This window comes from Cydia amplana, chromosome Z (assembly GCF_948474715.1).
Source record: "Cydia amplana chromosome Z, ilCydAmpl1.1, whole genome shotgun sequence".
Lineage (NCBI taxonomy): Eukaryota > Metazoa > Arthropoda > Insecta > Lepidoptera > Tortricidae > Cydia > Cydia amplana.
In genome coordinates, this window is record NC_086096.1 from 29,060,217 (window position 1) to 29,087,066 (window position 26,850).

The window sequence follows — 26,850 nt, forward strand, 5'->3', positions numbered from 1 at the left end:
ATATCAGTGACATTAAATTTGAACCTTAATACTATGACGATACCGGTTGTTTTTCAATATGAATGTTGTACTGGCACGTGCTAAGTCGGGAGCAAGTGGTTTTGCGATAATAGACACAATGGCCTTTGTTTGAAAGATTAAGGTTCGAAGCGAAAAGTTCACCTCAGAAGAGCCGTACTATAATCGTTTCAGGTATCAACCAGTGTAGTCAGTTATGTTGTTTTTGTAGACATCCCTTCAATTGTTTAAAGGGTCGCGCGTTAAGCTCATTTCTAAGGCGTTGGTTTCCATTATGGTAAATGGTTTAAAATTGGTCATACAATACGTATCAACTTACGAAATGTTAGAACAATGTGTATTTAATACATCCAAGCCAGAAAACTATGGTCAATAATGGAAACTACTGTGAAATGGTGCTCTTCTGATAAGAGATGGATAGTGTAGGAAGCTGTAGATAATATATGTATGACAGGTGAATTCAGCCGTTTTGATATTTATCAGGTTTTTCAGTGGGTTAAGGAAATGCTAAACTATGTACATTTCAAAATGCTGAAAAATGTTCCTATGGTGCACATTTCTAAAGGTCGACTGTGCTTTTGCAAACATGCATAACGGAGGCCCTTCAAACTTGTATTTGCAATTTGTTTTAAAAGTCTAATTCTCAAATAAGTATATAATATTTTTTGTAAATTAAATATATGTCATTGTAAAGATAATTAAAGGCGCTTTAAAATGACACTAATATTATTAAGGTCCGATCTGATATAAAAGTGCGATTTTTTCGATGGGGAATGTATGAGAATTGTAAGGGGGAAATTCAATGGGCTTGTGAGGGTAACGGCACCACTTTTCAGCCCGGCAATATCAGGTTTCTAGGAGCCTAGGAGCACCACTGCAAGATCAGAAGTAAAAGTGCGGTCTAATAATCATTCATACGACACAGTCCTATCCTGGTCTAACCCATTTGATTAATTGGGTAATATGGGTATCCACGTGTTCCCCCAAAAAAAAAACCCATCGGAACTCGCAAGGGGAACAGGGCAAAAAATACGTAATGTGACTAATTTAAGAACACTTTTGTGTCTAATATAGTCGTTTTGTTGTTGTCCAAAGATCTTACTTTGTAGGGGGGTAGGGTGTAAAAATTAAACTTCATCGCTCATACAGTGTAAGTCACTATATATTCCTTAAAAAAACCCTGTAATGACATGTTCTATGACTGTCACACCCGAACGGACGTATGGCAACTCACTCAGCACCCCACAAGGCTGTACAGACGCTGTCACCCAGCTGTAAGCGCGATGCCACCCAACTACAGCCGTGCCTACATCAGCGAGGCGAGGAGAAGAGTCGCTGCCGTCGTGCTTACGCCGAATCGACGAGTTCCGGCGGATGCGGCGCGGCGCTAACCTGGTGCCGAGCTTTGGGGTGTTTCATTTTAACGATAACCTATAATGAAGTTGGATATATGAGTTTTTCAGAGGTTGACCCCTTTTTGCAGGTAAAAAAAAAACTTAATTAAATATATTTTTTATGGCCAAGACGTTTGAAGTCAGGATCTCTCATAGCCGATTTACATTCTCGTGCGAGCCACGAGCCGAGCCACGAGCCGCGAATGTAAATCGGCAGTCAAGTTGCCAGCGGGCGTGGTAGTAGTACAAGTACTATCCAACGACCGATAACCATTGCCTCACGGCGATAAGTAATCTAATTAATAAACGATATATGGTTCATATCGTTTAATAGATTAGTAGACTCGAATCAGCTTTTTAATAAGAATGTCTTGTTTAAAATAAATTATACTAATAAAATAAAAGTAAACAAATACAGTGTTGAAGTGTAATTAAATTATAAAATAATTATTAATGTACCTGTATAGACATGGACAACTTGAGTAAAGTCCCTAAAGATGGAGCAGACAAGAAAAGAAGTGATCCTAACATAATATCGCGATTTTTTATATGCTGGGTTTGTCCGGTACTCGTGAAAGGAAATAGAAGGGATGTCGAAGAAGAAGATCTTATTATACCTGGAAAACAATATGATTCAATTCGACAGGGCCAAATACTAGAAAGGTAATGACTAATGAGTTCTTTTGCGAATTGTATATTTTATATCACACACGTCTCTCGTGACTGCAGGGACATTACATAATTTATAGCTAGGCAAATAAACTTTTTACAGTACCGACATATGGTTCTACTTAATATTATTGTTATGCGACAAGCTTGCAGCAGCTTTAGTTATGTTGTTCATTTTTCCTCTATTTTACCGCTTTCGTTGTTAGTTGTTACCTTAAAAAGTAATGAAATACAAATCGTTAATCGACAAACGGTAGTCGAAGAGTAAAAATGTATCGAGATGACAGATGCGAAAGAAAAGTCACGTGATTATTTCCACACATTGACGTTTTTTATACACAATTATCACATAGCCAGCTCCCCTGCTCGGCGAATCTTGGCTAACTCCTCTGCGCGGCGTGAAATACTAGTTTCTGTTGAAAGAACTGTTAGCAAGTTCCATAGAATGACACTAGTTATGTAATTTTAGTGTACAGTCAGCAGCAGAAGTTGCTAAGAGGGCGAGGTGTTCAAAATGACATTGACACGATCTTGTTCTCTTAACAATAAAGTCGCGTCAAGATCATTTTGAACACCTCGCCCGCTTAGCAACTTCTGCTGCTGACTGTACTATAACGTAACATAGCCTATAAGTTCATACTAACAACGGTGGATTGTAATTGTCTGAAAATAAATATTTTTTATATATTGTTTTATATTTATATATAAAACAACAAAGTAATTTGAAACAATATTAATAAATTGTTTACCACGAAATGGCCTCAGCCTCAGCATAATGCTAACCCAAAAGTCAGCGCTGATCTTCCGGCTAGGCCATTAGTGGCCTTAGTGGGCCACGAACGCAGCTGTGTACATATGTTTATGGCTGTTTTAAATTTTTCTCTTGGCAATATTTGTACAATTTATACAAAGCCCTTTTTAGGGTTCCGTAGCCAAATGGCAAAAAACGGAACCCTTATAGATTCGTCATGTCTGTCTGTCTGTCTGTCTGTCCGTCCGTCTGTCCGTCCGTATGTCACAGCCACTTTTTTTGCATATGCAGTGGTCGTCATCTAACGCGTGCAGGAAATGGTGCCATTTTATGTTGCTTAGTGAATTTAAATTTTATGTTTTTAAGTAAATGTACTCCTGTGATAAACTGTATTGTATATTCACGGGCGACACAATTAATATGAAGACATTTACTCGAAATTGACAACTATTTATATCTTATCATGAGAATAGAATCATAAGTGTTTGAAGGACTGCGGAAGGACTTAATACTTTATTAACCTTCATACAAAACCAAAATAAAGTGCGCAATAAATATTGATCTCTGAAAATAATGTGATTAATAAAATAAAATAAAGAAAATAGTAATAGGCTTAACAACCCGAAAAGTCATTGGCACTTGTGCCGTAAACGTCACCACAGGTACCTAACTAGGTAACTTAACTACTTTTTTTATAATAGTATTTTATACAATCGTGATATAATGGAGAGCTTTTCAGTCGAGTGCCGTGTTTAGGCAACGAAGCTTGCTGAGTTGCCTAAGGAAGGTACGAGATTGAAAAGCTTGATTATATTATATCACTATTGTATACAATACTTTTTCTACGAGTCAACAAAAAAAATACTTAAAACTAGTAGAAGAATCATATATGTAGGTAAAAAAGCCAAAAGTATACAGCTAAGATGCGCGAGCAGCCGCGATACCTTCATACTCGTACGCGTCCCGGCCGCCGCGCCCCGCGCCCCCGGCCGTGAGGCTCGAGACTCATGAGGCCCTGGTACTTGCTCCGCGCTTTCGATTGGTCAATTTCATTATAGTTGCCTAAACAGTATCGAAATGAATATTATAGTTGAGTTGGGGTCCCATAGTGAAAAAAGTATGCGATTTCACTTTGGTATACGAAGTCTTAATTCAAGCATTGCAGTCGACGAGTAGAAAAATTAATTTAGCAAACACCCAATTTGAGTTGCGTTTTTTCCTATATATGTATATTCTTCCATACAGGTGCCTGTTTGATGTTATATCTATGGACAATGTTATTTTTTAGTTATTGGATCCAGGAGTACGAAAAAGCTAAAAGAGAAAACCGAAAACCATCGTTATGGAGTGCATTACGGCGTGCGTACTGGCTCCAATACATGCCTGGAGCTATCTACCTCTCCATCAACGCCGCAGCCAGGTAATATCATCATCGCTAATACTTGCTTGAAACCAGTGTCGATATAATAAGTTGGCTTTGACTGAATAAATTGCAAATTATACGTGTAATTTGATTATTACTCAGTGGTTTTCGTTTTCAAATCGACTACACAACTATAACACTTACATTAAATTCTCCTTATCATTTATCAATCTCTTCAGCGATAAGAGTGGAATACGTCTATTTATCAATCACCTTACAAATTTTAGGTACTCCTACTAATGTTGAGTGTTAGTATTGATAATCAAATTTATCAAATTAATTAAGGTCAGTACGAGGCTAGTGTCGCCAAAGGAGTAGGATAACAATCTGGACTAACGGCGTTACTGTAGAACCACCTGTTTAACTCCTTTTCCGAAAATGCTTTCCTGAATTGACTTTTGCCTAAATAATTTTCAGGATGATGCTACCGATAATTTTTACTGAGCTTCTGTCATACTGGTCTGCGGAGTCCACCATCACGCGACTGGAGGCCGGTTACTACGCCTTGGGCATGTTGGGACTCAATTTCGTCGCCATGATGTGTCATCATCACAACACTTTATTTGTGAATAGATTCAGTTTAAGAGTCAAAGTGGCAGCTACTTCTCTCCTGTACAGAAAGGTCCTATAGACATAAGATTTTGACATAATGTTATAGCATACGAGTAATTACTTATTGATTACGTATTAATTATTCGTTACTGCAGTTCTAAGAATGAATTATGTAAGCTAACATTGCCCGTAAGCTATAACTTTTATACCTATTATGAATGATTGTTGCTTTTATTTACATGATTCAAGTACCTATGTAGGTACCTACGCACACTCTAAAAAAAATTTGGTTGGCCCTATCAATATCTTGATAGTCGTAATCAAGCATCTTGATTCCATACGAGCCTAACAAGAACTTAGACACATCAAATAAGGTAATTCTGATTGCTATTACTATATCTATGTAACTGAACCAATTAAGATCTTGTTCAATATTTACACGAAAAATAATTATGCTAACTAATTGATCCTAGCAAGATCAACTAAGGGCTTAATAATTATTATCATGATAAGTTACTGTACCAATTAATACAAACAAGTCAGTTTAACTAAGATGTAGGTCAATATTAACATGAAGAATTACTGTATTAACTATTTGACCCAAATAAGTTCAACTAAGAACATGATTACATCGACTAATGCACCTTATTAGCCTGAACTAAGATATTGTTAAATTTGAATCTGAATTGTTTAATCATTTCAACTAAGATGTAAATCAATGTTAACATGAAGAATTACTGTATCAACTATTTGACCCTAATAAGTTCAACTAAGAACATGATTGCATCGACTTATGCATCTTATTAGCCTGAACTAAGAAATTGTTAAATTTGAATCTCAATTGTTTAATCAGTTCAACTATGAAGCTTGTCTAGTACAATATACCAATCTTCTTCAATTGTACTATGACTCTTTGTCTCATTTACTAAGACATTTCTTTCAGATCTCTAATTTTTATGCGCACCGTGCTAAATAATGCTGATCCTCGTACTCATATTATACTCAAGGCCTTAAATGCTAAGATGTACATTTATTTCAGATCTTTTTGGCGATCGACCTAGACCGGTTTAGCTTTACAAACACGGGAGGAGGCGTGCTCGTGAAACCGGTCTAGGCCGATCCTCAAAAAGATCTGAAATAAATGCATATCTTAGTATTTAAGACCTTGAGTATAATATGAGTACGAGGATCAGCATTATTCAGCACGGTGCGCATAAAAAGTAGAGATCTGAAAGAAATGTCTTAGTAAATGAGACAAAAAGTCATAGTACAAATGAAGAAGAATGGTATATTGTACTAGACAAGCTTCATAGTTGAACTGATTAAACAATTGAGATTCAAATTTAACAAAGTAAAGTTTTATGAAAAGGGGGTAAATGAATGAAACAAAAAATATATATATAATAAGATGTTATTTATTCATCTAAACATTTAGACAACTAAACGTTTTACATTTAAAAATCGAACTTTCTTTTACATACTTTACATATATATTATAATTAACATTTAACACTCTTAGAGAAGTAAAGGGAAACAGTTCCTCCGAAGTCGAGTCCCCAGTTCGGACAGCCGCTGGCGGGGTTTCGGAAGCATGGTCCCGATCGTTTCCCGTGCCTCGCCTTAAAGCCTTGAGGCGGCCAACAGAGGGGTTTTACTGGGTGGACCTGGGGTCTCATTAGCCCACAACAGGGATTCCCACATAACCATCCCGGCCCGTCCCCGCGCCGGGTGGTATGCGTAACGCATTTGAACTGCTATCAGTTAAGGGGTTAGGTTAGATTAGCACTTCCTCCATGTTGCACATACACTATTATACATTAGGTACACAAAGCAAAGGTAACACGTTCACTGTTCCAGGCTTGCCGTGAAATAAATGCACAAGTTTATTTCGTTGACGCGTACTTGAATGACTAAGTAGTTGAATGCTGAACGTTGAGGCTGAGACTAGCTAGTCCCCGCTCGCATCGCATGGTCTCAGACGCCGCAGGGGCGCGGGCGGGGAGGAACGCGGGTGCACCGGCGCCCCCCTACTTATCTTGATTGAACGGATTACCTGATTATTTAATTTAATTATGAATAAAATCGATTTAACAAATAATTCTTAATAGAATGGAATATTAGTTTCGTAATTAATACAATAACTTGATCATAATGGGATTGAATGTTTTATCTTCGTTGTTCTAAATATTATATATTTAGTTGATTAAAATACCAAGTCTTATGTAAATCAACAAAGACAAAATAATCACATAAACTATTAAAATGTTCATAACTATTAACATATTTATCTGTTTTAATTAATTTGTTAAGGATTGAATCAACCTACGTTACATAATTATGCCAACAAGTTAATGATAGATGCAAAGTATACAATTTTTAGGATTAATAACATACCTACTTTATTAGTTCAATCACAGATACACTTATTGTTTTAAGTAATCAGCTTTCTTTGATTTATATAAGATCGTTATTGTTATAATTAACTTAACGTCAACTAAGAGAAAACTGCTCTTAGTTGGTCTTCGTTTTTTAGAGTGCACTAAAAATGCTTGAATAACATCTTATTATTTAAACTACTGTCAGCTTATTTAATTCTGAATCTTTCAAATTGAGAGTTGACCACTTCTTTTGACTGAGATCAACTACGAAATGAAATGCATAATCAGTAAAAATTAAAAAGGGCATGTCAAAATTGATTTAATCGCCCTTAAAATGAATTTAACGTACTAAAACAATTAGGTACTTGAATGCAAACTATGGCATACAGAATAGGACCAAACTTTCTCTGCATAGTATTTGCAATGACAAAATGTAGCAATGTAATCCTTAATGTCAAATTTCTAAGAAAATATCACGTTTCTATTGACACTATATCGCTTTGTTCTGTACCTATACGTACATGCTAGTGGTCAAAGTGATTTCCGTGTAAATATTGTAGTTGCTGCGCATGAGCCAGGTGTCGGTGGGCGAGGTGGCGGCGGGCAAGCTGGTGAACCTGATGTCCAACGACGTGGCGCGCTTTGACTTTGCGCTCATGTTCCTGCACCAGCTGTGGGTGATCCCGGTGCAAGCGGCCGTGGTCCTGTACCTGCTCTACATCGCCGCCGGGTGGGCGCCATTCGTCGGCCTGTTTGGCGTAGTGCTCATTATCATACCCTTGCAAGGTTCACATTTGTAGATTTATACTTTGATTTAGATAAGTAGATATACATATTTAATTACGTTTTTATTGTTATTTATCTGGATCTGTAGGTAAGCAAAGCTTGCCTAATAGTACCAAAAGTCTACGGGTCACTGAAATCACAAAAAAACTATTCGTTTAGCTTTGTGAAATGTTTGTACATAGATAAAGGTCTCGATCACAATCATTAGGATTGAAAGAAATGTCATATTTTTACAAGTTAGTATAAAGTGATTCGAAACTGCAAGAAATAAAGTGCCAACATTTTGTTACTAGGTATACGGTTATACAGAAGCATAACACCCGTTTAATTAAAATACAGGGAATAATAAAAAAGATTTTCAAAGATACGAGAAGGTAGCTTCAAAAAATATTTAAATAATAACAACTTACAGATCATTGCTAACTGGGTCATTGTCTGGCTAAGTGGGTACTAGTGAGTAGTAACCCTGCATTATGAAGCCGATGGTCCTGGGTCCGAATCCCAGTAAGGTCATTTATTTGTGTGATGAGCACAAATATTTGTTCCTGAGGCATGCATGGTTTCTACGTATTTAAATAAAAAAAATATTTTAATTAATCGGTAAGGTAATTTGTACTAGAATTAGAATTGGGTGATTGATGCTAGAGTTTTAGTTTTTTTATAGGAAATAAAATCGAGACCGTGGTTCCATATTCACTATCTGTACAGTTTCGAAGTTTCTAGAACTGATCTGATGATGCTGTGCTGTAGGTACTGATCATATTATTAATGGTATTTTGCAACCTGGTTTCAAATTTAATTGATGAATACATTTTTAGCCGCTCTTACAAAATTAACTGCTGTTGTAAGACGTAAAACTGCTGCCAGAACCGACAGGAGAATAAAACTTATGAGTGAAATAATCAACGGGATTCAGGTTTGCTATATTTTATTACATAATTTGCTAAGTATACATTCATTAATGGCACTCGCGGGGCGATGGAAGAGTTGCGCTCTGTAAAATGTCGATGATCTAATGATGGTGTTCGAAGTTTGCCAAAAAGTCACAACAACAGACTGTATCAAAAGTAACTATAACTTTTCATATAATTCTTTTAATGTGCCTATTTGACTTTTTACTTCACTTTTTCTGTTTTGACATCAAGAGTAACTTCTATCAGGACGTAATTTTATACTTTTGAACTGTACTTTGCAGGTTATAAAGATGTATGCTTGGGAAATTCCGTTCCAAGCAGTAGTGAAAATGGCCCGATCGCATGAAGTAGCTTCAATTAAGAATGCCATGATTATTCGTAGCATATTCCTTGGATTCATGTTATTCACTGAAAGGACAATTTTGTTCTTGACTGTTTTGACCCTCATTTTAACTGGGTCAATGATCACTGCAACTACGGTATGTAATATTATCGACAAACTACCTAACATACTTTAGTAAATTTAAAAACGTGTCTGCCAGTGAGAGAAAGATTCATCTAATCCAGTATTTTCGTTGCAGATTTATCCTATTCAACAATATTTCTCGATTATCCAGATGAATTTGACTCTTATTCTTCCGTTTGCTATTGCCAACCTCTCGGAACTATTTGTTTCCTTAGACCGTATTCAAGAAATATTGGTAATGGGTCAGTATTTTATTTATTACATTTATATATCTACCTGTGTATCACAATAAACACATATAGACTAGAGACTAGAAGACTTTTAATTTTTGGAGCTATTTTTTATTTTATACTAGATAAATGGCTGCCTTAGATATTTGGATGCTATTGTGCGGGACTGCTTAGGAAAAAAACGTTAAATACCATTGGTAAAAAATCTCATTGCAAATATTGCAATAAGCTTAACGTTATACATAATAACTATGGTCGCGGCTCACTGCGCATTATAGTTGTTATTCATTTATTTACCTTTATATGAATTATCCTTTTATTATGTTTCAGATGAAAGAGAGAATATTAATAACATACCAGGAGGGAATAATACTATAAGACCAGTTTCATTTGACTCTAATCCTATTAAAAAAGAGCCAAATTCTGTTGTACCCAAGAAATATACCCATAACGATGAATTTACTGGACAAGAACCGGGTATTTTTTTTTTCTTATTAATGTCTTGACATTCACATTTTACCAGATACGACTGTGGTACTTAACTCTATGAAACGTAAAATACTATTTGTTTGTGGAGTAAATTATCATAAATTTGGTGCAATATTGCTGTAATGTAATAATAATATCCTTTCATTATCCGATATAGATGCTTTCACAATTCATAACAATATGTTTTCCCGAATATGTCTCCTTATCTTCTACCTGATGGTCCCTATGACAGTTCCTTCAAGTCTCTTTGGGTTGAGTTAAACTCAAGAAATTATTGAATAAATATATTTAATTACAGTACATACGGCGTTACTTTACCGCACACTAGTGCGGTAAAGATGATAATAGGCACTTTAAGTAACTATGTCGATAATTTAATAGGCCGTATAATATTGTCTTCGGTTAGGTACCGCGATAGTTACTCATGAAATAAAACTATTAAAACGGATTATATCGTGTAAGTGAGTAGATTTGCACAGTGTAGTTTTTCCTCAGTCACCCGTTAACCACGAACGCTGTAAAGGGTTCGAAACGTCGGGATGTAGTGTAAATTCAATTTACGCGATATAATCCGTTTTAAAGGGTCATATCTACCGTAAAACGTTGTACAATACATGTGCGAATACGTTCCTACTTTTCGCACTTGTATCTTATTTGTATTACTTTAATGTTACACTTCTAAATAAATTAAAGAAACCTTTTAAAAAGTGTCTACACACATTAAATATATTGCTCCATATAAAATGAACTGCCATAGAGAAGTATAATTATTATGTCTTGTGTTGTTCCAGAAACTGCTATAAGACGTCCATCGGTAGCCGTCGACTACGCCTTAGAGTTGGCGGGAGTGACAGCCTCCTGGTCGCCGAATGGCGACGAGACCACTCTTGCGAATTTGTCGATAAGAATTCGCAAAGGCAAACTTTGTGCAATGATAGGCCCTGTTGGCTCCGGAAAAGTAATATTTTCTTTATTTTTTAAATTACATACATAACTAACATAACTAAATGAAACAACTGACAGGCCGATAGGAACCGTCCGGCGGACTGTTAATCAGTGGGCCCCTACATCTCAAGTATCAAAAGGGGCTCACGTGTCCGAAACGCCATTGTTTTGTGATTGGTATAGCTCTACTAAACAATTATTATTCTACCAAGTAAAAAGTTATCATTGTTATCAACTTATCATATCATAATGAATATATGCCGAACGTCAAAGGAAATCAATTGCCAGCAAAATTCCCATAATGGACCACCGCAAAGGTCTAGTCGAGATCACAAACTATATACCTACTAAAAGGGTAAGCTTTTAAAAATGATAATAAAGATGAATATTTTTTGTGCTTTTCAGTCTTCATTGTTACAAGTGCTGCTCAGAGAGCTGCCAATAAGCAAAGGCAACCTCAATGTCAAGGGACGATTGTCGTACGCCAGCCAGGATTCCTGGTTGTTCCCCGCAACCGTCCGAGAAAATATTTTGTTTGGACTGCCTTTTGACTCCAATAAGTATAAACAGGTATTGTACATCAGTCATCAGTGTATAACTGTCGACGACTGTAACTAATCATTATTAATATTATTATTAACATTAAACCTTATTTATATTATCATTATCATCATATCAGCCCTTTATCGCCCACTGCTAAGCATAGGCCTCTCTTCTAAGTAGTACGCCACGTGTCCCGGTCCTGAGCTAATCTCATCAAGTAGTGACCCGCAATCTTCCGGATGTCGTCCACCCTACTAGCCAACGGACGCCAGGAATATTAATCATGTTCATTTAAGTTTCAATTGTTCATCTAAATTGGTATTATTAGAAATTCCAACAAACACAACAGTGCACTTCATGACTTGGACACATAGTTTCATGTTCAAACGAAGTTTGTTTTTACTGAAGGATGAATAGATAATTCAGAAGTTTATTTAATTAAATTGAATTGATTAGACCCTCCAAGGCGCACGGTGCCTATTAGATAACAAATAAAGATATCCGTCGTTTTCAAACGACGTACTTTGAACTCGTAAAATGGCATTATTGTAATAAGTACAAGAAAAACAATTTCAGCTGTATGGATTTTTTTTTCTTCTAAGAGCTAAGAGGGATTAAGTATTATCGTGATCTTTTTTTTCAGAAGGGGCTTTAAACTTCTTACGTTGTGAAAGACAAATATATGTCATGCATTGTAAAATTATAAGCAAATTATGAACCCTACTGCTAGCTTTTGCTGAACCAATGATTTTCAATGATTTTGATGATTTCTATGGTCATATAGAATATATAACAACAAACAAACATACTAATCCACGCATTTTTTTCGGCTTATTCTAGGTTTGTCGGGTTTGCTGCATGTTGCCAGATTTCAAACAGTTTCCATACGGTGACCTCACTCTCGTCGGCGAACGCGGAGTGTCTCTGTCGGGAGGACAAAAAGCTCGCATCAATTTAGCAAGAGCAGTCTATCGTGAGGTAAAAAAATGCTATTATTCATACCTATTGAACAGTGAATACTTTTACTCGTATATACTTAGTATTTATTTTCCTTCTTTTAGGCGGATATTTACTTATTGGATGACCCTTTGTCTGCCGTGGATGCCAATGTCGGCAGAATTCTGTTTGAAGATTGTATTAAAGGTTACCTGCACGGTAAAACTGTGATTCTGGTTACCCATCAAATCCACTTCCTCAAATCTGCGGACACTATAGTAGTATTGAATGAAGTAAGTATTCGTTTTCCCTTAAGTATCTCCCTTTTGAGGATCAAAACCAGCATAACAAAATACAAATAGGTAGACCTTGGTACACACGGAGTACCTATTTCTGAATACGCCCGATTGCTTTTACAATTTGCCTGCAGGCAGTATTGAAAGGAAAACATATTACCAGATTTATTAATTTTTAATAGTTTTAAGCACACAAGTTAATTTAATTACCTACATAACAATATACCTATATTATATTATATATATTATTTAAATTTCTAGGGTGCTATTGAAAACGTGGGTAATTACGAAGAACTCTCCAAATCAGGGAAAGAATTTGCGTTACTCCTGTCGAGCACCGACGAGAACGTTGTTGAACCCGGAGCTACTAAGGTAACGCTTAGCAAACCGTTTTTTTAATCGCTACAATCGTGATCCTATTGTAAATAGAATCTTTTACTTGCTTGCGACTCGCAATTTGCACTTGCAGCCATAAACAACGTTGCGGTTTTGTGGCACAAATACCTGGTTTATGATAATACATTTTTCAACCACTCGTCACTTTCACAAGTCATTATTTATAGGTATGTTGATAGTTGCACGTTAGAATTGGCCTGTCAGGTTAAGTATTTCACAAAAAACACATAAGTATTAAGGAAAATAACGACTGAAGATGCGAGAACACTATCGTTTGTTTTCGCATTTACAAGTGCGAGTAATAAAGGATTTCAAGTTTAATGTTATGTTGTTATCTGTAGCTTGAAGCGAGACCATCGGTGAAACGAGGTATCTCGAGAGTATCAATCAAAAGCGAAAGTAGTGAAGTAGAAAAGGAGCAAATCCAAGAAGCAGAAGAAAGAGCCAAGGGCAACCTCAAGTGGAAGGTCCTATGGGCATACCTATCCTCAGTGGAGTCATGGTGTCTCGTAGCCACTACGATGTTGGTGGTCGTGGCCACCCAAGCGACTGCTACTGCCACGGACTTCTGGCTCAGTCAATGGTAAATAGGATTTGACTTATTTAATTTACCTTTTTTTCTAGTTGTAGGTATAGAACGGGGACTCGTTCTACTTAATGCTATATTATTTTGCTATATTATTATTAAAACCATATATATTGTTATTCTTACAAGTCTTAGGGTTCTGTACCCAAGGGTAAAAGCGGGACCCTATTACTGACTCCGCTATCCGTTTGTCTGTCTGTCACCATGCTGTATCTCATGAACCGCGATAGCTAGGCGGTAGAAATTTTCACAGATGATGTATTTCTGTTGCTGCTATTACAACAAATACTAAAAGCAGCATATAATAAATATTTAAGTGGAGCTCACAACAAACGTGATTTATTTTGCCGTTTTTTGCGTAATGGTACGGAACCCTTCGTGCGCGAGTCCGACTCGCACTTGGCCGGTTTTTAATACTTTATTTGCTAAGTTCTTCATTGCGATGTGTTCACACACCTATGATTTTTGCGGGATTCAGTAAAGAACTGGACCTCATTGGGTAAGGGCCCTCAGGGTAATACGTAGACAGATATTTTTACCCTGTTACACCGGTTGTTTTTTTAATTACCGGCAATAGTTTTCGAGATGATTTGATTTGATAGTTATAATATTATATAGGTCATATTGAGCAACAACTACTATAGTTAGGGAGGCGAGGTAGCTAAATGGCGTAACGTAATTCAACGGCGCCGTCGAGACCTATCAAAATCGAAAGATAAAATAATTTCGAAAAGAAAAGCTCGTATGGCAAAAACCATTTTAGCGGTGGGTTTGGCGTGTACGGTTTTTCAAAAATGTTAAAAAAAACAGTTACTTGGGCATTCTCGAGCGCGTCAGATGTCTTAATAAAACATGATAAAGAATTTTCCAGGTATCTAATAAAAATTACGCAATTTGCAGGACTAATAATGTCGATGCATACGAGCAGTCTTTGCCAGCTGGGGAGGAACCCGGTAAGTAACTTATAATGCACACTTTGTTGATATATATTATAATCTTATATTATTAGATCAGATAATAAGTCTTTTTTTTATTTTACATTTATGCGATGTGTAATTTCAGATCCCGGTTGGAATACTGAAATTGGAAACTTACAAACTTGGCATTATTTACTCACTTATGGCTGCTTAATTTTGGGCATCATCGTGATCCTACACACTCGAATCTACGCCTTTGTTGTAATGACAGTCCGTGCCTCAAAAAATATTCATAATACCATATTCAAAAATCTTATCAATGCCTTGATGAGATTCTTTGACACAAACTTATCTGGTGAGTTATGTTTGTAATAAGTATTCATCAAAATACCTTAGTACTTATTCAGTCGCCCTAACTAGGATAGTACTTATTCAGTCGCCCTAACTAGGATACTAATTAGAATCTAAAAATTAGTTAGTAGTTAGTGCATTCAGATTACTATTACTTAGGCTACTTACTTTCTAAACGCGGTTACACCTGGTGACTACGTCCGTCATTAACCCATTCATGGCCACGAACCGCCGAGCGTACACAATACGCCAGGCCACCATACAAATCGTTTTTAGCTAAAACGCATGACTCAGCTTATGGGTCTCGAGCCTGGCGCGAACGGTAAATAAATCGCCGCTTATGAAGCCGGCCAGTTGGACTGCATTATGCAACATTTTTACTAACCACCGATTTTCTGTGCCTATCAAAAAAGAAACTAATTATTGCAGTTTGTAGGAGTGAATATTTTTACTTTCTACAAGCGTTTAACCCCTGGAGCGCCCCAGAATTACCGTAGTATGGAACTCCTATACTAGTTACTAGCACACGTGTCTTGTTAGGGCGCTCCACGGGTTAATGTCTGACCAAGCTAAGTTGGTAGCAAATTTTATAGCCCAGCCTGTGCAAGTGTTAATTTAAACGTCATAATTTCATATAAGTATGACATTTAAATTACACTTAGGTACTCAGCCTGTGCTATCAAAATCGCTGCCAACTTAGCTTAGTCTGATTCTATTTAACTTGCCGTGTTTTTTGTTGTTGTTTTTTGGGGCAAATCTTGGAAGTTAAATTAGAACCGTTTCCCTATTTAAATGAAATTTTGCATACATATGTAAATCGAATGACAATGCAATATTATGATGACATGGAGCTGATCTGATGATGAAAACAGGAGATGGCTATGGGAACTCTGTGATAAAACAACGCAAACTAATTGTGTTGTGTGGGTTGTTACAATTGTCACGATAAGTACAAGTTGCATGTGGAAAACAAAGTACCTACAGTCAGCGATAAAACATGAAATGAAACAAGTTGTTTGAAATGGTAACATTTATTAGAAACAGTTTAAATAAATATTGTACAATCATTTACATAATAGGTATAAATTTACAAACATATCGTGAAATGATAACATTTATTATAAACAGTAAAATTAGAGTACAATAATTTACGTAGTATAATATTTACAAATTTATTATGAAAGGAGACGACCGCTCCCATTGCATTGTAATTCCAGAAACGGAAATGGGAATTACGTTTCTATTAGTAGGTAGGTATGTAAGGGATCTAAAACAAATAAAAGTGTTATTGACGGAATACATGTACTTTTGAAAATTACCGTTGTTCGTATAAATATAACTCTTTTAAACGTAAACGTGTAGTCGTATACGTAGTGAAATACGTATCACTTTTCTTACGATTATTATAAAAGTTAGATTTTTAGGGTTCCGTACCCAAAGGGTAAAACGGGACCCTATTACTAAGACTCCGCTGTCCGTCCGTCTGTCACCAGGCTATATCTCACGAACCGTGATAGCTAGACAGTTTAAATTTTCACAGATGATGTATTTCTGTTGCCGCTATAACAACAAATACTAAAATCGGAATAAAATAAATATTTAAGTGGGGCTCCCATACAACAGACGTGATTTTTAACCGAAGTTAAGCAACGTCGGGCGGGGTCAGTACTTGGATGGGTGACCGTTTTTATAGATAATGGTACGGAACCCTTCGTGTGCGAGTTCGACTCTCACTTGGCCAATTTTTTATATCAATTCTACATAAGTACTACGATTAAATACATTTTACTCACATTATAATCGCACTTATAAAAAATAACAAAATTCTTTTATCTAAGTGAGCAAGTGAGATAACAAATGATTAAAGGAAAACAAATGTTTCTTACCGGTCGGTAAAATTGCATCCACACCGAAATCGTTGTTGTTTATGTCTTCCATCATTGCTGTCAAATCAGGGTGCATAGCCGTGTCATTCAACAAAGGTGAGTTCAGGGTTCCAGAATTCGTAGCCAGGTCATTCGGATGAAGCAGGTTCGGGGTCCAGTTCATAGCACAGTCGGTCAGGTTAGGCGGGTTCAAATTCCGGTAATCCATAGCCATGGTCACAAAATACGAAATCACTAAACAGCACAGGAGGAGTATAAAGTCGCCAACGAATAAATCGTGACTAAATAATATTTTCCATGTTACTCCAAATTACATCTCTAATAGGGGGGATGGGATGAATCACATCTTGAACTCTTGTGACAAATACCACATGAAAGATAATACCGCCGCCGCCGTTCGGATGCATTCCTTGTTTATTGTCCAAGTGTGTCCGATAAGCTTACACCTGGTCGGTCATTATCTTTGTTTTGGTAAACGCCATTATATTAGTAACAATAGAGAACTTAAAATGTATTATAGTACTTACTTTCTGATATGCCGTAGAAACCACGATGTTTGAAAAAACTTGTAAATATTTGTCACAAACTATTTGTTATACAATACATATTAGTTAGTGGTGACTGTTTCAACCGCCTTGTTCTATATTGAAACGAAAAAAAATTAACTTTAACATCATTGTTAGTAGGTAATTGCCTAAGATACAATACAACGATCACCAAATATTACGACATAAAAGTACAGTGGGAAAAAATCCTCGTTGCTTTACCCCTCATACAAAACAAAATATTATACTACAGCTTGGTAGCTACAAATTGTTGCTTACCATCATCCAAACAGTAATCAGTTGTAAAATGGTACAATATCAAACAGCTTCAACATGAAATAAGCTTTAAAACCAGCCAATAAAGTTTATTTTAGCCTGCTACGGAAACATTAGCAGTTTTTACAAGTAGCGCCAGGCCACGGTGACCCATACCTTGAGCCCAGTCAATAACTTCTGAAATATACATATTTTTTGTATTTTTTCAATATAGATTTTTCTGTTTGCTTGCATCGCATTATGTATCTAGAATTTCAGTATATTTACTATATTGCACTGATAGTAAACCAAACTTGAATATTCGAGACCCTGTTTTCATTAAAAAAAACGTGTTTATAATTTTTATCCTAATATGCCTTATAGAAATGATTGTTAGCTTATATGTTACTTACGTTATTACATCAAATTACGTTTCGTTTAAGTTTAAATCAGAATTTATTCAGGACTCACATGTGAGTCACTGGCCCTGCGGAACTGTTTGAGCATGACCCATATGCTGAGTCGCTGGCCCTGAATGGGTTAATGATTTTGAATTAAGTGAGGTGTATCAAAAGGTTTACTAAAGGCCATCCATAATCGCATGCAATTTGCAATACATTTACTACATTTTGGCATTTGATCGATCGATTGAATTCATTCTTCCTGCTTAGCCGGGAATTATCTAAAATCGCATGCCATCTGTTGTACCGTTTGTAGATGTTTAAGAGAAGCCACGCCAAGCCAAATTATAAGGGAACAAAAGATAGGGCGCACCGTGCGAAATTTGTGACGGAAAATATGGCGGTCGCGCGGGTTTTTTTCCTGTTATCTCAATTACTCTGAAAATTATACAACTTCCGTTTAACCTTTTCGACGCCGTGTCAAACTGCGTGTCAAACACAAAAGCTGTCACGCTGATGCCACGTCACCGAAGTGTCAAAACTGAAATTTAACTTTATGCATATGCACGTAGGTCTATGTTGCTCTGTAGTCTGTGACCGATTAATCGGTCTTTGGCGTTGAACCTACGGTGCGGATATATCGGTCATTGGCGTCCAAAAGGTTAAAATATTACTCGTCAGATCGGTCGGCTATATCATTAGCTATTTGATACTAAAATTATACTTCTATGGTATGCAGGGTAACTAAGTACGTACATAAAACGGAGAATAAATAAAATTACTCATATTAACCCTGAAAATATACTTAGTAAAATTTCTGTGTGATTTTTTCATGGCAATTGGCGTTCTGATCTGATCTAGAGTGAAATAATTGCATAACTTACTTTTTACCTTCCATCAACAAGTACGTATCTACGTATACATACTGCGAGTATGATTCAGAAGTAATGTTTAATTCGCAGGTCGAGTTTTGAATAGATTCTCAAAAGACATGGGTGCGTTGGACGAAATCTTGCCGCGATCGATGCTGGAAACTATCCAAATGTACCTCTCCATGATAAGCATCCTAGTGCTCAACGCGCTTGCTCTATGGTGGACGATCATACCCACCTTCGTTTTAGTTATCATTTTTATCATTCTCCTGAAATGGTACTTGAATGCAGCGCAAGCTGTGAAAAGATTGGAAAGCACAAGTAAGATTAAAAAAAGACATAAGTATGTATACAAGTAAATTACATTACTTTTAAAGATATTGGCTTCACATATGTACTAATAATAATTTGTTTACAGCAAAGAGTCCTGTTTTCGGTATGATTACGTCTACAATATCGGGTTTGTCCACAATTAGGAGCTCAGGTTCTGAAAATAGGTTAAACCAATTATTCGATGCTGCACAGGTATGTATAGTATATCTGTATATCTTTGAATATTAACGTTTTCATCACGTCACAAATACCATAATTTTTATAAAATTATAATATAATACATTTTTTTTAGGATCTACATTCAAGTGCTTTTTATACATTCTTGGGAGCTCAAAGTGCATTTGGGTTATACTTAGATTATCTCTGTCTCGCGTACCTAGGTACCATTATTGCCGTTTTCCTCGTTGTGGATTTTGGTAAGTTTTAACTAACAAATAAGTTTTTGGCAAAAATTTCATTTTTGGTACAAGCTTTTATCGCTGACTGTACTTTTCTTACGACAGACAACTAATACTCATCGAGACAATTCTAAAAACCCCTAACACAATTAGGTTGCGTTGTTTCATCACAGAGTTCCTATGGCCACCTCCTGTCTCCATCATCAGATCAGCTCGATGGTACCATAATATGGCATTGTCACCCGACTTACATGTGTATGCAAAATTTCAGCTCAATCGGAAACCGGGAAGTGGATCAAATTTAACTTGCAAGATTCCATTACATAGGTCGACCTAATAAAAGCTTGTTAAAAAAAATAGTTTCACTTGTCTAGTGCGAAACAAACGAGTATAAATGTTTTCAGGTGAATTAATCCCGGTGGGTAGCGTGGGTCTTGCCGTTAGTCAATCCATGGTCCTCACAGTGATGTTACAAATGGCCGCCCGGTTCACCGCCGAGTTTTTGGCGCAAATGACGTCGGTCGAGAGAGTGGTCGAGTACAGTCAGCTGCCAAAGGAAGAAAATATGTATGAAGGAAGTAAGTTTAGGTATAAGTTTGAGTGACGGTTCTTATTACTAGTCACTATACTAATTCGTATATATTAATAATTTTATATTCATTATCATATATATAGTTACGTGTATTAATTAAAAATTAGGCATTTTATCTTAAGTAAGGCCCACTTGCACCATCCCAATAACCCGGGGTTAAGCTGTTAAACCGTTAACCTAGTGTCAAATTGTACTGGTAATCATGGTAACTCCAGGTTTAATCAGTTAACCCCGGGTTAGTGGAATGGTGCAAGTGGGCCTAATGCACACTAATCTATTTATTGTCCGTTCAGAAATACAGGCGCCACTGACTTGGCCATCTCAGGGGGAGGTGCACTTTGAAAACGTCTTTATGAGATACGGACCTGAAGATCCGCCAGTTTTGAATGATTTGAGCTTCCAAATTAATAGTGGCTGGAAGGTAGGTACCTAAATATAAAATTAAGTTGAAAATTATTTTTGCCTAACTGCTGCAAATGTAAATAGCTTTTTCTGTCATAATAATAAAAAAAGAATCAAACACTTGAATTAAATCAACTAAGGCAGATTTGAAATTGTATAAGTACCTATTGAACATTTTTAGGTGGGAGTGGTAGGCCGAACTGGGGCAGGAAAATCTTCGTTGATTTCAGCTCTGTTTCAACTTTATACGATCGATGGGAACATCAAAATAGATGGAGTTAATATCAAAGATTTGTCTAAACAGGTAAAAACAACGTTTACTTACATCACAATTTATTATTCGTCTCCAAAATGTCGTACCTGCATGGTAATTAAATCAATAAATTACCGGGGCGTATAGTGATTGGTAATAAAAGTCCTAGAACTTCGTTAATTCATACAGACTAGCAGGGATCGGATACCGGTATTTTTTGTATGGGAACGGAAACGGTATTTTTTCGTTCTTTGCTAATTACTTCATTTCTAATTGAGCAATCTAATAATACAAAGTCGTAACCTAAAAACAACTGAGTCCTACATTTCGAGTATAAAATAATTCGAAAAATTTGGTTATTTCTAAGTTTTTGCAAAAAACCGGTTCCGATCCCTGCAGACTAGACGACAACAAAATAGGTATTCGATAAATGTATATCATAAACACATCATAAATTTATGTCATCGTTTAATTTCCAGGCCTTGAGATCGAAAATATCTATTATCCCTCAAGAACCCATTCTTTTTTCCGCTACGTTGCGTTACAACTTGGATCCCTTCGATACCTACAGTGACGACGATATTTGGAGAGCCTTGGAGCAGGTAGGCACTAATGTTTAGTTTGCCAATCGGATCACGTAAATTTTGGAATGGCAACTGATACCACGTATTTGGCATTATTCTTATGCAGCAATACAGTAGGTATAGGTATAGGTAGTCATATATTGGAAATGTCGTAATGGAGGCATCATCTTAGTATTCGGATGTTGCCGTGCAACTTAATTATGTAGGTACCTAGGGGGTATGTAATGATTTGAAATATTTATAAAACTACCGTTAATTATAATTTGCGATAATATAACTATGATTGAAATTATTCCATATTCCTTTGACTAAAAATAAATATTTTTATTTTTCTAGTTATCCCGTATTTTGTTTGTCTTTAATGAGTTAATAAGTGGTGGCAACTGTATTGGTTTATGAATTATGTATAGACACTAGTTATAAGAAACGTCTACCGTTTGTGCCCAAATAAACATTAAAACGATAAGTAGTCATCGTATATGGGAGGCTGTATTGAGTAACTTATGAGTTTATTGTCATTACAGGACTCAAGTCATGTGATTAATTTGTATTCCGTAAGTGTTCCTGTTGAATAGGTAATGCTTCAAGTTTGTTAGTGGACCTATGTGCTTCTCAGGTAGAGATGAAGGATGCTATAACGTCGTTGAGCTACAAGGTCGCAGAGGGTGGCAGCAATTTCTCGGTGGGGCAGCGGCAGCTGCTGTGCCTGGCGCGCGCCGTGCTGCGCTCCAACAAGGTGCTGGTGATGGACGAGGCCACAGCCAACGTTGACCCTCAGTGAGTCAACATTTGACGTCTGTGTTTCTGTGTGTGTGATCACTGATCTGCAATGTGTTTTTTTTATCACCAAGCAGTAGGGAGCTGTTTCACTAATGTAGTTTTAAAGTGCGATATCTCTATTAGGGACCAACGGTTTGCCCGCATTTAAATAAAATAAAATATCATAGGAGGTCCGTAGCTACTCAGTGAGCCGGTGTCGACAGCAAGCCGGTCTAATTCCTTGCCATCAATGAATTGTCCAGGACCAAACCCCGTTATCAATGTTACCATTAATTAAAAATTAGGATTTGGATTTCTGCCACCTTAAGCCAATTAATTAGCGGTATCTCAAAAACAAATAATGTTGAAAATGGAATTATAAGATAAAGAATTTAAAGTATATGTTGCATTAAATTTTGATTTGTTAAACAGATAACTATTCAATTCACAAAAAATAGACTGCATACAAAGCGATATAAAGAAAAAAAAAATCTAATAACCTAACTTCGCCACCCGTCCCCAACTTCACCGAATTTTTTTTTATTATTAAAATTTTACACTTACTAATAAAGTTGTTGAATTACTAATACACGCCTATAATACGAGTTACAGTGGACCTATGACTAAATGCTAGCTAAGGCGAAGTTATCTATCCACTAAAAGCGAAAGGGTATAGCCGGGTAAGCATGGCCAAACTGCCCTTAGCGAAAAAAACAATTTCCTTTTACTGGATTATTAACCTATAAATAAGTAGTGCTTTCACCAAATATTAAGCCTCAAATGCTTCAGATTTAAAAAAAAATGCAAAAAAAGAAAAATCATTTTTATTTTATTACAGCCAAAGTACTAATCCGATTTCTTTGTAATTTGGGTATGTTGTATATACAATTAAGGTCGCTTTCTGAAAAAAATTATATTGAATTATCTCTTAAAATAATAGTAAAAAATTGAGATGAAAATTTTCAGAAAAATAAAAAAAATACATGCGAGATAGCGACAGTTATCAAATTTACATATTTCATGTAGAATTTAATAATGTTTAACATATATTATTTCAAAAATTAAAATCGGGATTAACAGTGTTAAAAACTCGAATTTGTAACATCCCATAATACCTTCTCTTCATACAAAATAACTTGTACGTTATACTAGAAAGTTATATTCCCAACGCAATTTGAATTTAGAACGCGACTTATTTTGCTGAGCGCAGACCTTAAACTCCGTGGCTGTATGCGGCTAGGGCGAACGGCATTCAGAGATTTAAAAAAAAACCGGCCAAGTGCGAGTCGGACTCGCGCACGGAGGGTTCCGCACCATCAACAAAAAATAGAGCAAAACAAGCAAAAAAACGGTCACCCATCCAAGTACTGACCGCGCCCGACGTTGCTTAACTTCGGTCAAAAATCACGTTTGTTGTATGGGAGCCCCACTTAAATCTTTATTTTATTCTGTTTTTAGTATTTGTTGTTATAGCGGCAACAAAAATACATCATCTGTGAAAATTTTAACTGTCTAGCTATCACGGTTCGTGAGATACAGCCTGGTGACAGATGGACGGACGGACGGACGGACAGCGGAGTCTTAGTAATAGGGTTCCGTTTTTACCCTTTGGGTACGGAACCCTAAAAACAGGAACAGGAACGGGAACAGCGCGGGAACAGGAAAATAGGCACGAATTTTATACAGAGCGTTAACGATTGAAAAATGTCTGTTCCTTTGATGAATAAAATACGTCACATTCTAAATTCAAATTCGTAAAGACTGCGTTCACAATATACTTCATTCGTTTATGACTACTTAGCTTTGTTTGTATGAAGAGAGAGTATTATGGGATGTTACAAATTCGAGTTTTTCACACTGTTAATCCCGATTTTAATTTTTGAAAAAAATATATGTTAAACATTATTAAATTCTACATAAAATATGTAAATTTGATAACTGTCGCTATCTCGCATGTATTTTTTTTATTTTTCTGAAAATTTTCATCTCAATTTTTTACTATTATTTTAAGAGATAATTCAATATAATTTTTTTCAGAAAGCGACCTTAATTGTATATACAACATACTCAAATTACAAAGAAATCGGATTAGTACTTTGGCTGTAATAAAATAAAAATGATTTTTCTTTTTTTGCATTTTTTTTTAAATCTGAAGCATTTGAGGCTTAATATTTGGTGAAAGCACTACTTATTTATAGGTTAATAATCCAGTAAAAGGAAATTGTTTTTTTCGCTAAGGGCAGTTTGGCCATGCTTACCCGGCTATACCCTTTAGATGTCGTATTCTTGCTAACCCTTATCAAATAAACTGCAACATTGATAACGGTGTTTGATCAATGTATCTATACCTTCTATCTATCTAATACCTTTAAACGAGCAATTCTTGTTTATTTATTTATTTATATATATATATATAATATATATATATATTTCGGGGATCTCGGAACGGAACGGCTGTAAAGATTTGGATGAAATTTGCTATACGGGGGTTTTCGGGGGCGAAAAATCGATCTAGCTAGGTCATATCTCTGGGAAAACGCGCATTTTCGAGTTTTTATATGTTTTCCGAGCGAAGCTCGGTCACCCAGATATCTATCTATCTAATACCTTTAAACGAGCAATTCTTGTTTATTTATTTATTTATTTATTTATATATATATATATTTCGGGGATCTCGGAAACGGCTCTAACGATTTCGATGAAATTTGCTATACGGGGGTTTTCCGGGGCGAAAAATCGATCTAGCTAGGTCATATCTCTGGGAAAACGCGCATTTTCGAGTTTTTATATGTGTCACCCAGATATTTGTACTTAATTTGGTAAACTTTGTATTTTAGAACCGACGCACTGATCCAGTCGACGATCCGGCGCGTGTTCTCGACGTGCACGGTGATCACGATCGCGCACCGTCTCAACACCGTGATGGACTCCGACCGCGTGCTCGTCATGGACAAGGGCCGCGTGGCCGAGTACGACTACCCCTACATCCTCCTCAAAAACCCCAACAGCCTCCTCAACTTTATGGTCAAGGAGACGGGCGAAATGGGCAGGGCTCTTAACGAAATGGCCAAGGCTAAATATGACAGCGAACATCCCCCTGCTTAAAGCGAATGTATAGGTACCTAGTTAGAGTCGGACCAAGCTAGTTTTGTATGGTATTTGCAATGACAAACTGTGTTACGGTGGTAATGTTTAAAGTTCCAATTTCCATGGAAATGTGGCATTTATAATGACACTCACTTACCCTGTTCGGTGCAAAGTTAGCTTAGACGGACTCTATATTTTTCTTATTGCTCTAATTGTATAGAGAACTAATGTCACCCACCACCTTGGAGGATATAATCAAACGGAGACGCCATGTCTGTAATTTTCTGTACAAAACAGTCTGCCGATATTTGCGGGAGAGGGGAACGTCAAATGTATGCGTAACGTAAAAATAGCCATGTCAGATAAACGTCAGTCCATACATTGTGTATGACCGTTGGCCGCCTATTTTCGACAGAGGGGAAAGCCTGTTAATGGCTACTCCGTTTAGTTGTATCCTCCAAGCCCACCACATATTGAATTGGCAGATACCAAACCTAATATACTTTTGTACCAAACTATCACTGCTAATTCCCTCGCATAAAATATCTTGACACGAATAAAAAAATAAATGGAACTATTTTGTGAGCGTTTTTATTATTTCATTTTCCCAGAAATTCCAGATACATTTAGGTTATAAATATATGGTATATCTTTCTATAACGAATTTATTGTATTTTAACCTTTTCCACGCCGTGTCAAACACAAAAGCTGTCACTCAAACGCCATATCATTGAAGTGTCAAAACTAAAGTTTAACTTTATGTATATGCACGTAGGTCGATGTTGCTCTGTGGTATGTGACCGATTTACTGGTCTTTGGCGTTGAACCTACGGTGCGGAAATATCGGTCATTGGCGTCCAAAAGGTTAAATGAAAACTATAACGAGATAAGTATCGATTGTTCTCGAGTTCTAGAGGATCAATGTAGGTAGTTACAGAAAATCCTCAACGATCGATATCGTTTATAGTTAAGGCATAGTGAAATATAGTAAGACAAGAGTGCTCACTCCATACATCAGTTTTGATACCAAAAAGACTATCAATTTCAGTGTTTACATCTAGCATCGATTAGCGGAACTATCAGTACTGCTACTTGATGGCTAATTGACAATAGATGTAGCACCGACCGGAAAGTCTTATGGGCCCGATTCGGATTTTGTAATAGACACCTATCATAGATATCTTTTAGACATCGCCAAGAAACGATAACGATATGTTTAAGATCTAACCTGTCAAATATGACATTTTCGCGATTCTGGAGATACTCTAATACTCTAGGGGCTCTACAGCAACAGTATCACCGTCACCCACAGATGCAACATCTCTCGCCAAAAAAATTAGGGCTTTTGAAAACTAACAACCCAGTCATAAAGAGAATACCTCGTGGTGCACGCATTACCGTTGCACGAAGCCTCACCGAGTGCGTAGCTAAGGTTGTTGTTGA

At 36.5% G+C, this 26,850-nt stretch overlaps 1 protein-coding gene across 1 annotated transcript; it reads left to right on the forward strand.

The window, feature by feature from the left end:
* Positions 1 to 1,844: 1,844 nt before the first annotated feature.
* LOC134661489 (ATP-binding cassette sub-family C member 4-like) lies at positions 1,845 to 25,458 on the forward strand. Its single transcript, XM_063517598.1, has 25 exons — positions 1,845 to 2,075; positions 4,121 to 4,252; positions 4,673 to 4,877; positions 7,746 to 7,971; positions 8,790 to 8,887; positions 9,167 to 9,364; positions 9,467 to 9,593; positions 9,912 to 10,058; positions 10,862 to 11,028; positions 11,421 to 11,585; positions 12,399 to 12,536; positions 12,620 to 12,787; positions 13,052 to 13,162; positions 13,528 to 13,769; positions 14,673 to 14,725; positions 14,835 to 15,044; positions 19,090 to 19,320; positions 19,418 to 19,524; positions 19,625 to 19,748; positions 20,135 to 20,308; positions 20,616 to 20,743; positions 20,906 to 21,028; positions 21,457 to 21,579; positions 22,178 to 22,338; positions 25,158 to 25,458. The coding sequence occupies exons 1-25, from the start codon at positions 1,882 to 1,884 to the stop codon at positions 25,423 to 25,425; spliced, it is 4,020 nt and encodes a 1,339-aa protein (XP_063373668.1). The 5' UTR covers positions 1,845 to 1,881; the 3' UTR covers positions 25,426 to 25,458.
* The last annotated feature ends 1,392 nt before the right edge of the window (positions 25,459 to 26,850 follow it).

Bases quoted from the DNA above. Each gene is read 5' to 3' on its own strand.
- LOC134661489 (XM_063517598.1), top strand. From the start codon at position 1,882: ATGGACAACTTGAGTAAAGTCCCTAAAGATGGAGCAGACAAGAAAAGA. The intron at 9,365-9,466 runs GTATGTAATATT...TTTTCGTTGCAG, and splicing joins CAATGATCACTGCAACTACG to ATTTATCCTATTCAACAATA. The intron at 15,045-19,089 runs GTGAGTTATGTT...TTTAATTCGCAG, and splicing joins CTTTGACACAAACTTATCTG to GTCGAGTTTTGAATAGATTC.